The 14,725-nt window shown below is 49.2% G+C and overlaps 1 protein-coding gene across 10 annotated transcripts in view; it reads left to right on the top strand.

Annotated features, from left to right (window-relative positions):
* The window catches only part of fgfr3 (fibroblast growth factor receptor 3), a 37,602-nt gene extending 23,417 nt beyond the window's left edge, over positions 1–14,185 (top strand). For 3 of the 10 annotated variants that reach the window (XM_052087037.1, XM_052087042.1, XM_052087035.1), the window contains exons 6-18: positions 1,798–1,921; positions 2,000–2,190; positions 7,826–7,970; positions 8,796–8,971; positions 9,835–9,983; positions 10,076–10,197; positions 10,298–10,408; positions 10,485–10,675; positions 11,288–11,410; positions 11,536–11,606; positions 12,416–12,553; positions 13,261–13,366; positions 13,564–14,185. In XM_052087037.1, coding sequence (XP_051942997.1) covers positions 1,798–1,921; positions 2,000–2,190; positions 7,826–7,970; positions 8,796–8,971; positions 9,835–9,983; positions 10,076–10,197; positions 10,298–10,408; positions 10,485–10,675; positions 11,288–11,410; positions 11,536–11,606; positions 12,416–12,553; positions 13,261–13,366; positions 13,564–13,734 — 1,818 coding nt within the window. In that variant the 3' untranslated portion in view covers positions 13,735–14,185. Of the gene's footprint in view, positions 1–1,797; positions 1,922–1,999; positions 2,191–5,845; positions 5,991–7,825; positions 7,971–8,795; positions 8,972–9,834; positions 9,984–10,075; positions 10,198–10,297; positions 10,409–10,484; positions 10,676–11,287; positions 11,411–11,535; positions 11,607–12,415; positions 12,554–13,260; positions 13,367–13,563 lie in introns of all 10 variants that reach the window. The other 7 variants (XM_052087041.1, XM_052087044.1, XM_052087039.1 and 4 more) reach the window with 4 other exon arrangements.
* The last annotated feature ends 540 nt before the right edge of the window (positions 14,186–14,725 follow it).

The raw sequence follows: 14,725 nt of genomic DNA, 5'->3' as shown, positions 1-14,725 counted from the left end.
GACAGCCTGCGGGAACTGAAAGTTTTTTTTTTCCAACGGAGGAAACGTCACCGCCGGGACGAGGAAACGTCACAGAGAGTCTGAACTGAGTTTATCGTTTAGCTACTGGCGCTTCGTTAGCAAGAGCTTTAGCTTAGCACAAAACACCGCCACCACCACCATTCACCCTCTGTTAGCGCTCTGATAGTGTCGCTGTACCCAGTGATGACCTCAACAGTGACGGGACTCCGTTACCTCTGAGTCACCCCCCCCCCCCCCCCCCCGCAAAATCGTATTGTGTCCGTATTGCGCCGCATGAGATCATACCGAAGTGCCGTTCATAGAAGGCATTCCAGGATCATGGAAACGTGACGTGCGACGGCTCCGTCAGGTTTTTCCTCTTGTTGGGTCATAGCGCGGCCGAGGCGGGGTGGGGCCAGCTCGCCGGGTTTTAGTATTTTTTTTTCCCTTCTTTTTTGGGGGGGGGGAGGGCGTGCTACTGCTCTGCTCAGCACTCGCAGGCTTTAATAATATTTACACACATTTTCCACGTGGCCGTTCCAAGAAAGGACGATGGTGACGACGCCGAGCAGCTTGCTCCTGCAATATTTCTCTAATTATTACTTTATTATTTATTAGAAATCATTTATTTGGGGTATTTATTTTTTTGCACTGATAAAATATTGACTGACGTCCTGTTAAAAAGTCAAATACAATTATACTGATTCAATAAATGTTTTAATTCAGTAATTTGTTAATGAATGACACAAATGCCAATTGAAGCACATTTGGAAGTACTTTTAACATAATAAAAACATTTTTTTTTTTCTTTCAACATTACGAGACCGTTGGGCGTATTTTTAACTATTGACATATTACAAAAAAATAATAATTCCCCCGGGAAAACGGGTATTCATTGCCTTATTAAAAGAATGTTTGTACAATCAATAGTCTTACTTGATTAAACCATGAACTTATAATTAATGTGATCACATCAAATTATTTTTTTACATCATTTTCAGCATGCGTGATTATTTTATGATCAAACTTATTAAAAAAAAAACAAAAGGCCCTACAATACAAAAATAATGGTCATAAAGCATTTTCAAAATTTTTTTTTATGGTTGAAACTCCATCCATCCATTTTCTGAACCGCTGAGTCATCTTCGGGCAGCCGTCTGAGGACGGGGCATCGAACCTCCGACCGGCGCTCTGTGAGGCGGACGTGCTCACCGATCATCCACCCCGCCGCCGCTTATTGAAAATATTTGACCTAGTTTCGATTTTGCTGGCTTATCTGTCGGCTCAACTTTGGCCGTCGAGCGCAACAACGTCCACGTCCCCCACACCGGGTCAAACGTTCGCGAAAGCGACAACGTCGCCCTCGCTGGCCTCTCGCTCTGGACCTGTGACGCACCTGCACGCTGGGGGGTCTCGGCTTTGCGCCGGCGGCTTCGGTGCGACACCTGCTTTGCGTTAGCCGCGCGCGCTAGCTGGCACGGCCCGGGCAGGCGGGCGGGCCTCGCAAAGAAAAACACCGGAGAGATTTGAAACGCCGCAAGACGTTCTCCAAACCCGCGCCGAGGCGCCTTCGCCCGCCGTCGGCTTTGCTTCGCACGCCATTTTGCGCACGCGTGCGTCTTTTCCACGCGCATTAGTAAAAACAGTTTCGGCTCCTGAAATAGATGCCCAAAACGCTAAAGTGTCTCGGCACTCCCAAATTGTTGAAATGTTCTTCTTACGAATGTACAGTCCGGACTTTGACCCCCCCCCCCCCCTCCCCACTCCACTGACACTTTCTTGTTTGTTTTTGCAAAGCTGCGGCACCAGCAGTGGACTTTGGTGATGGAGAGCGCCGTGCCGTCGGATCGCGGCAACTACACGTGCGTGGTGCATAACAAGTACGGCACCATCACGCACACCTACCAGCTGGATGTGCTCGGTACGTCGCCCGTCTGCCAAAATAAATTTGGGGGAAGAAAGAATAGAGCAAAACCAACACGGATGGGGGCCGTTTTAGAGCGCTCCCCGCACAGGCCCATCCTGCAGGCGGGCCTGCCGGCCAACCAGTCGGTGGTGGTGGGCAGCGACGTGGAGTTCCACTGCAAAGTCTACAGCGACGCCCAGCCGCACATCCAGTGGCTCAAGCACATCGAGGTCAACGGCAGCCGCTTCGATCCCGACGGCGGACCCTACGTCAAAATCCTCAAGGTGAGCGTGCCCATCTCGTCGCTTCACGTCGAACTTTGCTGACGTCGACACAAATACTTTGCAGATTACAGTTTGCTGATTGTTTTCCCCGTTCTCATTTATTGTGATTTTTGTAACAAAAAAATAATAATAATAATAATTTTTTTTGTGAAAATGTTTTTATTTTTTTGTGAAAAAAATATTTTATTTTTTTGTGGAAAAAATATTTTATTTTTTTGTGAAAAAAATATTTTATTTTTTTGTGAAAAAAAAATATTTTTGTGAATTTTTTTTTTTTTTTTTTGTGAAAAAAAAAATATTTTTTTTGTGGGTCGACAAATGATAAACACGTCTACCAAATTTCAACCTGCCTTGGGGGCTGATATTTTATATTTTGTGACATGACGACAGAATGTTTGCCGTCAAACCAAAATACTCCACTTTCTGTGTTGTCTTTTCGAACATCTTGAGACTTTTTTTGTGGTTCTGCTCAGAATAGTTCATGTTGGGAACACCAACTGGCTCTGTGGGAGACGCACACACCAAAAAAAAATGGCTGCTTCAAAGCAAAATGGCTCTCCTTCTGTGTCTTTTATGTAAAAGCTTCTTGTGGATTTTTTTGTAGGTGCACTGAGCATAGACCTGCTTCCTAAATTTCGTGTTGAAGTGACACCGGGTTTTAGGATTTACGATTTTTTTTGGTCAATTTCTATAAGATGCTGCAAAGCAAAACGACAGGCTTGCTGTGACTTTTTGGGCTTGACTTGTTGAAATGTTTTGTAAGTCCGCTCATGACGGATGTGCCGACTAAATTTTAGGTTGCCAGAACAAAAACTGGCTTTGGGGGCTGAATTTTTCGAAGGTGCTCTTGATGCAAAATGGCCGTTTCAAACCAGAATGTTTTTTTGTTTTTTCAGCTACGGCTTCTTTGAGGCTTTGTTTCTACGTCAAGTCAAGATAGACATACCTCCCAAATTTCATGCGGTGAAGTGAAACTTGCTTTGAGGACTGGATTTTTTTTGGGGGGGGGGGTGGGGTCACTTTCTCTGGGATGCTACAGAGGCCCAAAAAAAAAAACTTTTTGGGCATGACTTGAAACCGTTTTTTTGCACGTCTGCTAATGATAGACGTGGCTCCCAAAATTCATGTTGCCAAAGCAAACTGGTTTTGGGGGGGCTGATTTTATTTCGGTGAAATTATACAGGCTTGTTATTGGGGCGGAATGGCGGCTTCAAAACCAAAATAGCCGTCTTCTTCTGTCTATTCACTTCTTGAGGCTGCGTCTGCCCGTCATGAACGTGGCTACCAAATTTCAAGTCCAACTGGCTGCGGGGGCTGAATTTTCCCCCCCCCCAAAAACAAACAAACTGCCCGCTGTCAATCTGAAAGCGTTCAGTCCAGTCTTGTTTATGTTGCACCGGTGGCCGCTTTGACTTTTTCGGAGGTTTTGCCGAGAATAGTCACAGAGGACAACACCCTAAAACCCTTCTGGGGGGGGGCGTTTTTCTTTTCCTTCTCCCACACTTTCTCGTTCCGCCTCCTCCGCTTTTCTTTTTTTTTTTTTCAAGGTGGCCGCCGAGTGAGCGAGCGAATTAAACAAACATCTGGTTTAGACTAAGTTAACTGCTGCGGTGGCGGCAACGCAGGCGGAGAGGCGGTCTCTGCTAACCGCCTCTGCCGTCAGATGTCCTGCGTCGCGTGGTTTTCTTTTTTTTTTTTCGGCAGCGGTAAGCAGGAGGAGGAGGAGGCAACCCCAAAAAAGCCTTGGAAAAAATGAGCGGAGTGAGGAAGGGCAGAGTCAGCACAGACTCAAGTGTGACAGAGGAGGAGGATGGAGACCAAAAACAACCAGCGAGGACTTTGTTTTTCCAAAGATTGACGCGGCTTTCATCTCGGCGCGCTAATGAACCAACAAGGGAATAAATCAAAGTCGTTTGTACCGCAAATGCTTGGGCAAATACCAATTGGACTCATTTTGGCTCGACGTGAGATCTGCCGTCCTTGCATAATCGGCTGCTTCAGACCCAAATGGCAGACTTGACTGCATCTTTTCAGGCGTGGCTTCTTGAGACTTTTTTTTCTTTTTTTTTTGTGGGTCTCTTTGTGACGGACAGGCCTGCCAGGTTTCATGTTGCTAAGTCAAACTTGTAATTGTAAAAAGTGCAGAAATGCTGCTTCCGAGCAAACTGGCGGACTCTGCGTGCCTTTTTGAGTTTTTTTTTTTTTTTTTTTTTTTTTTTTTTTTTTGTGGGTCTCTTTGTGACGGACAGGCCTGCCAGGGGTTTCATGTTGCAAAGTCAAACTTGTAATTGTAAAAAGTGCAGAAATGCTGCTTCCGAGCAAACTGGCGGACTCTGCGTGCCTTCCGTGGCGCGGCTTTTTGAGAGGTTTTGGGGTTTTTTTGTGGGTCCACACATGATCAACATTGCTAGCAAGTTTTTAACAGGCTTCGAAGGCCGATTTGCTGATTTTTTTTGTTTTTGAAGAGGCTATAACTGAGCCAAAATGGCTCTTTTTGACCGCTTCAGACTTTTTGGGATGTTTGCTCGCGCCAGACATGCCCACCAAATTTCGTGTCGCGCAGTCTAACTGACTTCGCACGGGGCGTACGGAATACAATACTGTTTGTCATTTACATTCGCAGGCACGTCAAAGGAACTCCCCGAATTCTGTTTCCATTCACCCCCCCCCCACCCATCTCCCCCCCCCCCCCCCCCCAATTGGTTTCAATCTTGGTGGCACTTCCCAAGTTAGTCGAGCTTGGCTTGCGGCCGTGTTCGGTTGCGTTCCTTTTTCAATTCACACAGCCCTGTCCACATGCGCTGCAGATGGGTCATCTGTCGCCGTATCACGAGAGCTCGCAAAAGGAAGAAAAGATGGCGAGGAGGAGAAAGGCGGGCGGGCGGGCGAGGCTGTCAGCCCAAAACCGCGACTCGGCGCTCTATTTTGGACCGCCGCATAATCGAAACAGTATTTTCCCAGTTCTGCGCGTCCCCGCATGTGTATTTGTGCGTGTGTGTGTGTGCGTTCATTGAGCCATCATGTCGTGTGTGGCATGTAGCGTATAGTTAAGTGGGCGGCGGGTGAAAAGGGGGGGGGGCGGAGGCTTCATGAAAAAAAAAAATCAAATAGCAAATAGCGACGCGCCCGAAAGCATTAAACACACACAATGTTGCCCCCCCCCCACACACTCGCTGCTCATCTGTCAAGATTCATTCTCGATTTGTATCGCCATGCGTCTTTTTATTTTATTTTTTTTTGGTCTAATCTTTGTTGTTGCGTTTCCTGTTCCACAAGCGTGCGCATTCAAGTCCAACATTTGATTGAAAACGACGACGACCACGGCAACATGGAGCTGAAGGTCTTCAATTGGCTCGTCTTTTAAGCAGCCTTGAAACGTTTTCAATGTCTTCGCTTTGATGGAATCGCTCTTCAAAGTCTTGACGCTGCTCCAAATGGCCGTTAAAAAAACAAAAAAAGGATTTCCACTTGGCTTTGAAAATGTTCATCGGTGGGCTTCCCAATTGTTCCGTATGGATGGACGCCGACGCCCCGCCGACGCCCTGTCACCCGCATGCGGGCTTACCGGACAAAGCATCCAAATCATTGCGCTGATGCTTCCCTGATGATTTGACACGCCCGTTTTCCACGTTTCCCCCCCCCCCATTGTTTGCAGAGTGTAGTGAGCTGGCGCTCCGAGGCCCGGCACACGCTCAAACTGTCCAACGTGACAGAGCGAGACGCCGGCAAGTACTGGTGCCGCGCCACTAACTTTGTAGGCAGGTCGCAAAACGCCTTCTGGCTCAAAATACGGCCAACAGGTAACGGAAAAGAAAAAAAAAAAATTTTTTTTTTTTAATCTTCCGCTGGCATCTGGGTGTCTTCTGCTTTTTGGTCTCTTGGGGGCGCTCGCTGTGGTTTCATCTGCCGCCGCCGCTGCTGGGGTGGCTTCAGCCATCGCAGCCGCAAAGATCGCACTTTTTTTTTTCTTTTTTTTTTTTTTAACTTTCAGCTTCGTTGAGGTTGTGTTGAAATATTTTGATCAAAATGACCTGGGAAAAAAAAAATTCCCCTCGACCATTTGCTGAACGATTGTGTGTCGTGGTGGTGACGCTTTTGCTTTGGGTGTCTTCTCGTGTGCCATCTTGGCATTTTTCCTTGGTTGTACTTGAAGGTGTTTGGTGGTTTCTTGACGGTGATCCCGCCCTTTCTTCCTTCCTTCCTTCCTTCCTACCTTCCTTTCTACCTTTCTACCTTCCTTCCTTTCTACCTTCCTTCCTTCCTTTCTACATTCCTACCTTCCTTACTTTCTACCTTCCTTCCTTCCTTCCTTCCTTCCTTTCTACCTTCCTTGCTTCCTTCCTTCCTTTCTACCTTCCTTGCTTCCTTCCTTCCTTTCTACCTTCCTTGCTTCCTTCCTTCCTTTCTACCTTCCTTGCTTTCTACCTTCCTTCCTTCCTTTCTACCTTCCTTGCTTCCTTCCTTCCTTTCTACCTTCCTTTCTTCCTTCCTTCCTTCCTTCCTACCTTCCTTTCTACCTTTCTACCTTCCTTCCTTCCTTCCTTTCTACATTCCTACCTTCCTTACTTTCTACCTTCCTTCCTTCCTTCCTTCCTTTCTACCTTCCTTGCTTCCTTCCTTCCTTTCTACCTTCCTTGCTTCCTTCCTTCCTTTCTACCTTCCTTGCTTCCTTCCTTCCTTTCTACCTTCTTTGCTTCCTTCCTTCCTTTCTACCTTCCTTTCTACCTTTCTACCTTCCTTCCTTCCTTCCTTTCTACATTCCTACCTTCCTTACTTTCTACCTTCCTTCCTTCCTTCCTTCCTTTCTACCTTCCTTGCTTCCTTCCTTCCTTTCTACCTTCCTTGCTTCCTTCCTTCCTTTCTACCTTCCTTGCTTCCTTCCTTCCTTTCTACCTTCCTTGCTTTCTACCTTCCTTCCTTCCTTTCTACCTTCCTTGCTTCCTTCCTTCCTTTCTACCTTCCTTTCTTCCTTCCTTCCTTCCTTCCTACCTTCCTTTCTACCTTTCTACCTTCCTTCCTTCCTTCCTTTCTACATTCCTACCTTCCTTACTTTCTACCTTCCTTCCTTCCTTTCTACCTTCCTTGCTTCCTTCCTTCCTTTCTACCTTCCTTGCTTCCTTCCTTCCTTTCTACCTTCCTTGCTTCCTTCCTTCCTTTCTACCTTCCTTGCTTTCTACCTTCCTTCCTTCCTTTCTACCTTCCTTGCTTCCTTCCTTCCTTTCTACCTTCCTTTCTTCCTTCCTTCCTTCCTTCCTACCTTCCTTTCTACCTTTCTACCTTCCTTCCTTCCTTCCTTTCTACATTCCTACCTTCCTTACTTTCTACCTTCCTTCCTTCCTTTCTACCTTCCTTGCTTCCTTCCTTCCTTTCTACCTTCCTTGCTTCCTTCCTTCCTTTCTACCTTCCTTGCTTCCTTCCTTCCTTTCTACCTTCCTTGCTTCCTTCCTTCCTTTCTACCTTCCTTGCTTTCTACCTTCCTTCCTTCCTTTCTACCTTCCTTGCTTCCTTCCTTCCTTTCTACCTTCCTTGCTTCCTTTCTACCTTCCTTGCTTCCTTCCTTCCTTTCTACCTTCCTTCCTTCCTTTCTACCTTCCTTCCTACCTTTCTACCTTCCTTCCTTCCTTCCTTCCCTCAGACGGCGGGTATTAACACCACGGACAACGAACTGGAGGTGCTCCTGGTGTCCAACGTGTCTTTCGAGGACGCCGGCGAGTACACTTGCCTGGCGGGGAACTCTATCGGCTTTTCTCACCACACTGCTTGGCTCACGGTGCTTCCAGGTACACCCGCCGCCACCGCCGATCGCCGCTACCGTCGCTCTAACTCCATCCGCCGTCCGAGCAGGACAGTCTGCGATATTCGTTTGAGCCGCTGAGGACGACGGTCGGCTAACGTTAGAAAACGAACCCACGGAACCGTCATTGCTTCCGTAGGCATAAAAATCAGGATCGAAGAGCATTTGTCAGTTTGTAATCTTCAGCGAATGCCCAGCTGGGCTTGAAACGCTTCCCCCTTTTTTGTTTTTTTTTCAATTTGCAGTGTCAAACAAATAAGCAGCTACCAAAACAGCAGGAAAGCAAACCCGGAATCGGCAATCGGGTGGCTCATCCAAATGATGGGCCTTTTCGCTGCGCCTAACTTAACGTTCTCAGCGGCTCATTTCTAATGACAACCCAAAATGGTTTTTTTTTTTCCATGTTTGGACCCTTTTTATTGAAACCACCACGTGAAGGCTGCTTACATTCACGCGAGCAGCGCTAGCGCTACTGCGCTAGCGCTACGTCGCTCGTGCTACGGCGCTAGCGCTACGTCGCTCGTGCTACGGCGCTACCACCGGTGGCTACGAGGTGTTACGCGTCACATTAGCTTGACCGTGTCGCGCTTAGATCCAAGCCAACTCGCAACAACAGGACTGGCCAACATGGAAAGAACATGACAATAATTTTTATTTGTATTTTTTTCCACATGAAATGATGCAAATATGAGTTTTTGCATTAAAAATTGTTCATCTTTTTTTTTTTTTTGTTTTGTTTTTTTTGTGGCGGGGTTAATTCCACGGGTGGCCCGGCACGTGCCCCCATCGTCCCCCGTTGTTGACCCCAAAGCAGCGAGCCCGGAGAAGGAGGACTACTACGCCGACATCCTGATCTACGTGACGGGCTGCGTGCTCTTCATCCTGGCCGTGGTCATCGTTGTCCTGTGCCGCATGCGCATGAGCGCGCAGAAGACGCTGCCCGAGCCGCCCGTGCAGAAACTCTCCAAGTTCCCCCTCAAGAGACAGGTAACAGAAAGTAGATACGAGATTCGAACACCCCACCCCCCCAGGCCGATGCTCGGTCTGTTAGCTATTCGCTGACGCGAGTCCGTCCGCTTTGCTCTTTGTTGGTCCCTCATGGAATCACCTGAACATGCTTTTTATTTATTTATTTATTTATGCGGGGGGGTGGGGGGGTGTTTGGAAAATCCGAGTGAGACATTTCAAGTTCCCGTTGCGGCCGCAACATTGAAAAGTGGTCCGTCCGCTCTCTTCTAAGGCAAAGATTTTATTGCATTCTTGTGTAATCTTTGCTCGCTTTTGGGGCCCCGCTAATCTGCCCGCTCCATTCTCTCCTTGTGTTTTTTTTCATAAGCGACTCAATCTCCCGCAAAGCTCCTGGCATTTGCCAGCGCATATTACTTTTCAGGCCAAGCAAATTTGGACCCGGACGTTTTTTTTTTTTTTTTTTTGCTCTGCGGCGACGTCCTCGGATGAGAATTAGCAAATTGGCGACGCCAAAGACGCCGTTTGTTGTTTCCCGCTTCCATCTGTACAGGTCGTCGTCGTCGCCCGTCGGGTTCCGATCCGATTCCCGAATGGTTTGACGTAATGGAGGACCCGACGCGTCTGCACCAAAGGCGTGTCTTTCTCCCGCTCGCTTATTAGCTTATTAGCGGTCGCTTGATCGTTGCCGCGGTTGTTTCATTTTTTTTTTCCCGTTTCTTGGTTTGGTCTTACTCAAAGGTCAGTCTGTCGCTTCTGCCTCGAAGGTCGCTCGAAACGCGGACCAAAGCTTTGGTTGAAAAACTTGTCATTTGGCCCCCCGCGGGGTCTGGGGCCTTTCGGCGACGATAACGGTCTGGTCTGCTTTGTGTTGGGCACTCAAGCAGGTGTCCTTGGATTCCAACTCGTCCATGAACTCCAACACGCCGCTGGTGAGGATCGCCCGGCTGTCGTCCGGCGACGGGCCCACGCTGGCCAACGTGTCGGAGCTGGAGCTGCCCGCCGACCCCAAGTGGGAGTTTTCCAGAGCGCGGTGCGGACCGGCGCCACGTGGCCCTTTTTTTTGGCATCTCGCACGCGCTGGCCTTCGGGCCGCTCAAAGTCCTTCTCTTGCCGCTTTTCCAGGCTGACCCTGGGGAAGCCTCTGGGAGAGGGCTGCTTCGGCCAGGTGGTGATGGCCGAGGCCATCGGCGTCGACAAGGAGAAGCCCAACAAGCCGCTGACGGTCGCCGCCAAAATGCTGAAAGGTGAGCCGTCGCCGAGCCATCGCCGAGCCATCGCCGAGCCGTCGCCGAGCCGTCGCCGAGCCGCCACAAGGCCCCTCCGACGCCTCCCCTTTCGCCTCAGATGACGCCACCGACAAAGACTTGTCCGACCTCGTGTCCGAGATGGAGATGATGAAGATGATCGGAAAGCACAAAAACATCATCAACCTGCTGGGAGCCTGCACGCAGGACGGTGAGGCCCCCCCCCCGCCCGTCGCCAATGTCCTCGAGCGCGCCCGTTAGCCAAAAGTGACCGCGCTCCGCCGCAGGTCCGCTCTACGTTCTGGTGGAGTACGCCTCCAAAGGCAACCTGAGGGAGTACCTGAGGGCGCGTCGGCCGCCCGGCATGGACTACTCCTTCGACACCTGCAAAATCCCAGACGAGCAGCTGACTTTCAAAGACTTGGTGTCCTGCGCCTACCAGGTGGCCCGAGGCATGGAGTACCTCGCCTCGCAGAAGGTCAGGGCCGTGCGGATTCGTGTACCAACGGGTTGCCGGAAAAAAAATTGTCAAACGTACGCGGCAGTTAGCGCGCGTTCCGCAGGGCGCGTCCTTAGGTCCCGTGCCTTTTTCATTTTAAATAGGCCGCAGAGGCGACAAAAGTCATGATACCGAAAAAAAAAAATTGCCAGGTCCTCCGAAAGGTCATGTTTTGAGAAGTCGTGTTGCGATTTAAAAAAAGTTGTCATCTGATGACAGAAAATGTTCAAAAGGCTAATCGCCTCGAGTATGACAACAAAATCTCTGGTTCAAGAAAAAGTTCCAAAAAAATCAACTGTATGAAATTGGGAGTTCCTCAAGGCACGATGGTCAGTCCCATGCTTTTTACATTCCTCATTTAAATAAGCACAGAAGCAGAGTGGGGGGGGAAACAAATAATGCTCGTCAAAATGGCCAAAGCGACAAGAAAAGAATCAAAAGTCAAACGTCAATCTCGTCACTGTCCCGTGAAAAAGATGCGGGCCTATTTTGTCATTTTTGACTTATCAGCGATCCGAATGTGAAATTGTAATCTCATACGAGTTGGCCGTCATCGGACTGCCTCATCTTGCGCCTTCATTGCCGTCGCAGTGCATCCATCGAGACTTGGCGGCCAGGAACGTGCTGGTGACGGAGGACAACGTCATGAAGATCGCCGACTTCGGGCTGGCCAGAGACGTGCACAATCTCGACTACTACAAAAAGACCACCAATGTGCGAGTGCTTGTCGTCTATTTCACACCATGAGAGAGAAAAAAATCGCACATTCTACACACGTGGCTTGTTTTTGCAACTGCGTTGCTCGTGTTGACTTTTGGTGTTTTTGTGGTGTCCCTCAGGGTCGTCTCCCCGTCAAGTGGATGGCACCGGAGGCTCTTTTCGACCGGGTCTACACTCACCAGAGCGACGTGTGAGTTTGCCTTCCCAACCCGCCGGCCGCCATCGAGCGTGACGCAACGGCCGTCCCGCCCTCGTTGAACCATCCCCCCCCGCCTCGGCCCGTTAGCCTGGGGGGCTCAGCTTCCCCGCGCGAATCGGACAACTCGCTGACGAGAATCTCCTCCCGTTTCGGCGGCGGCGGCGCATTCCTGAGCGCGTTTGTTCTGCCTGTTCCGTAATCTCCCGACACGACATCAGAGGGAGCCGAGCGCCGCGTTCCCTCGCCCGTCTTAGTCGTGTTTTAACTGCGGAAATCCACCGAGCGAGAGATAAGAGGGCGGGAGCGCTCGTTCCGCACACAACTTTCCCCCCCCGAGGGTCTTTTCCCACCAGGGGCTCCTCTTAAGCGCCTCGCATAGGTCAGGGGTCACAAAGGCGCGGGGGGGGGGGTCCTTAAGGTACAAGAGAAAAGTTCTCCTGTTAAAAATGTTTATTTAATGGCTACAGCAAAGGCAACGGCCGATGTGTGTGTGTGAGATTCCGGCACACTGGGAAAGAATCCCGCCCGGCCGCCCGCCGACGTGTTTTTCCAGCAGGTCCGCATTTACAAAGCGGATCAGCCGGCCAGACGGGCTTTGCGGAATACTCGAGTACGGTCGTTGAACCCGGCCGCCGGTGGCTAGGATAAGTTTGAAAAATAAGAGCGTCGTGGGCTCGACTCCAAAAAAGTGGTCGGATCCGGAAAACGACGAAAAGTTGAAATGCGACGCGATGCCCGACAAGAAACGTTTTCTCTGGAAATGAAAAGAAAGCAAAGTTGTGGTTTCTTCATGATATCAGGTGGTCCTACGGGGTGTTGCTGTGGGAGATCTTCACCCTGGGGGGGTCACCGTATCCGGGCATCCCCGTGGAGGAACTCTTCAAACTGCTCAAGGAGGGACATCGCATGGACAAACCTGCCAACTGCACGCACGAGCTGTGAGTCGCTCAAAACGGGGGGGGGGGGGGGGGTACGAATGTTACCGCAAAAAGTCCAATCGGTACAAGTCCAGATTACAACATCAAAGTTACTTGTCCTCATCCGTTCAGACGCGTTGGGAGCGCCGGTTGTCCAAATGTCACACGCGAGAACGAGCGCAACTGAAAGCCGCCGCTTGGAATTGAAGCGGATTGACGTGGGACACAAGTGAAGCCATCTTTGTTTTTGTTTTTCATCAACGCACGCGATGGCTTCTTGTTGACTTTGTAACTTAGCCTGTAGCCGACGTGTCTGCGTTTCGAGCATGACGTCTCCGATCCACTGGCGAAAGGACACTCGGATTCTCATCCAGAACGGCTTCAAGGAACAAAGCCGACGAGGGGAACGTTTTGACGGTTGAACGACTGTTCGTCGGCGGTTGCGTTTATTCTTTTACTTTGACTTTGCAGCTGTTGTGCAGGCGCGATATCGATTGGCTTGTATTGGAAGCGCTAAGCTAATACGCTAACGTGCGTCAATTGGATTGTATTGGAAGCACTAAGCTAATTCGCTAACGTGTGTCAATTGGATTGTATTGGAAGCGCTAAGCTAATTCGCTAACGTGTGTCAATTGGATTGTATTGGAAGCGCTAAGCTAATTCGCTAACGTGTGTCAATTGGATTGTATTGGAAGTGCTAAGCTAATCCGCTAACGTGTGTCTTTCAGGTACATGATCATGCGCGAGTGCTGGCACGCCGTGCCGTCGCAGAGGCCCACCTTCCGACAGCTGGTGGAAGATCACGACCGCGTTTTGTCCATGACGTCCACCGATGTTAGTCCAACACACACACACACACACACACACACACACACACGGCGTATCTTTTGCAATGACGATAAAACTGCTTTGTCAATGAACGATGAGTTCCCATTCAAAATGTGCATCGATATATTCGATTGTCCTCCAAATGTTAGCAAAAAGTGTACTGATGTCGTGTGTGTGTGCCCCCCCCCCCTTCCCCCTCACAGGAGTACCTGGACCTGTCGGTTCCACTGGAGCAGTACTCGCCCACGTGCCAGGACTCCACCAGCACGTGCTCTTCGGGCGACGACTCGGTGTTCGCCCACGACGCCCCGCCCGATGAGCCCTGTCTTCCCAAGCAGCTGCCCCCCGCCGCCAAGGCCCCCGTTCACGCATAAAACCTCAGGTGGGGGCGGCCCGCCTCCCCCGACCCCTCCCGATAATCACCTCACTTCACCGAGTGCACCCGGTAGGATGCAAAAAAAAACCCTTTCGCTGGGCTCGGGGAAACTTTGAAGGATTTTTTTTTTTTTAACCACAAAGTTTATTTTTCTACACGGCCAGTCTTTTGTTACGGGGGGAAAAAAATGGGAAATGGAGGCGGGGTAACCATTCTGTGCCTACAAAGATGGAAGCTCCCGGATTGGGGAAATCTTCCAAAGGTCGGACTCGACGTTCTTCCAGTTCCTCCAACGAGTCGGCCTCACTCACGAGTTCCCTGAAGACGGACGAAATCGTGGAAATCGAAACAAAGAGGCGTTCCATTGTCATCTAGCATCCTAAACTGAAAAAAAAAAAAAAAAAGACACTGTCGTCGGCAAAATGTTTGAAGTCTATGAAAATATGAAAGTGTATATTTGTAAAGGTATTTATAGCTGGACAGGCAGTGGCTGCAAGCGGCGCACCACAACACTCGCAGAACTTATTTGAAGTCGGTCGGGCCCGTCTTGGTTTCCACAAACGCATTTTACTCGAAAAGAAATGTTGAAAAGGCACAACAATCGTAAAAAAAAAATATAGACCATGCAGTGGTTAAGTTTCCGGGGGGGAGAGGGGGGCGAAAGTCCTAAAAAAGTCAAGTTGAAGAAAAAGGCAGAAATCTTTTTAACTTGAGAATTTTGTTTTCACATCGCAGGGGAAAAAACCCCACAAAAAAAATATCTTCTGATCTTTTGAAGTAAAAAAAAAATATTAATATTATAATATTAAGAACATTTTGTCATAAGAACCAGGAATAAAATTTGGGGGGGTTTATGTTTCGAGGAAAAATTGCACGAGTAGACAAAAAATATATATATTGCAAGAAGTATCAAGAAAAAAATTCTACAAGAAAAATGTCACGAAAAAAAAATTCTCACAGAAAAACATTTTTTTGGGGGGGTAGAAAAC

Source organism: Hippocampus zosterae, chromosome 14, assembly GCF_025434085.1.
Source record: "Hippocampus zosterae strain Florida chromosome 14, ASM2543408v3, whole genome shotgun sequence".
Classification (NCBI taxonomy): Eukaryota; Metazoa; Chordata; class Actinopteri; order Syngnathiformes; family Syngnathidae; genus Hippocampus; species Hippocampus zosterae.
This window is presented reverse-complemented; position numbering and strand designations above follow the sequence as displayed.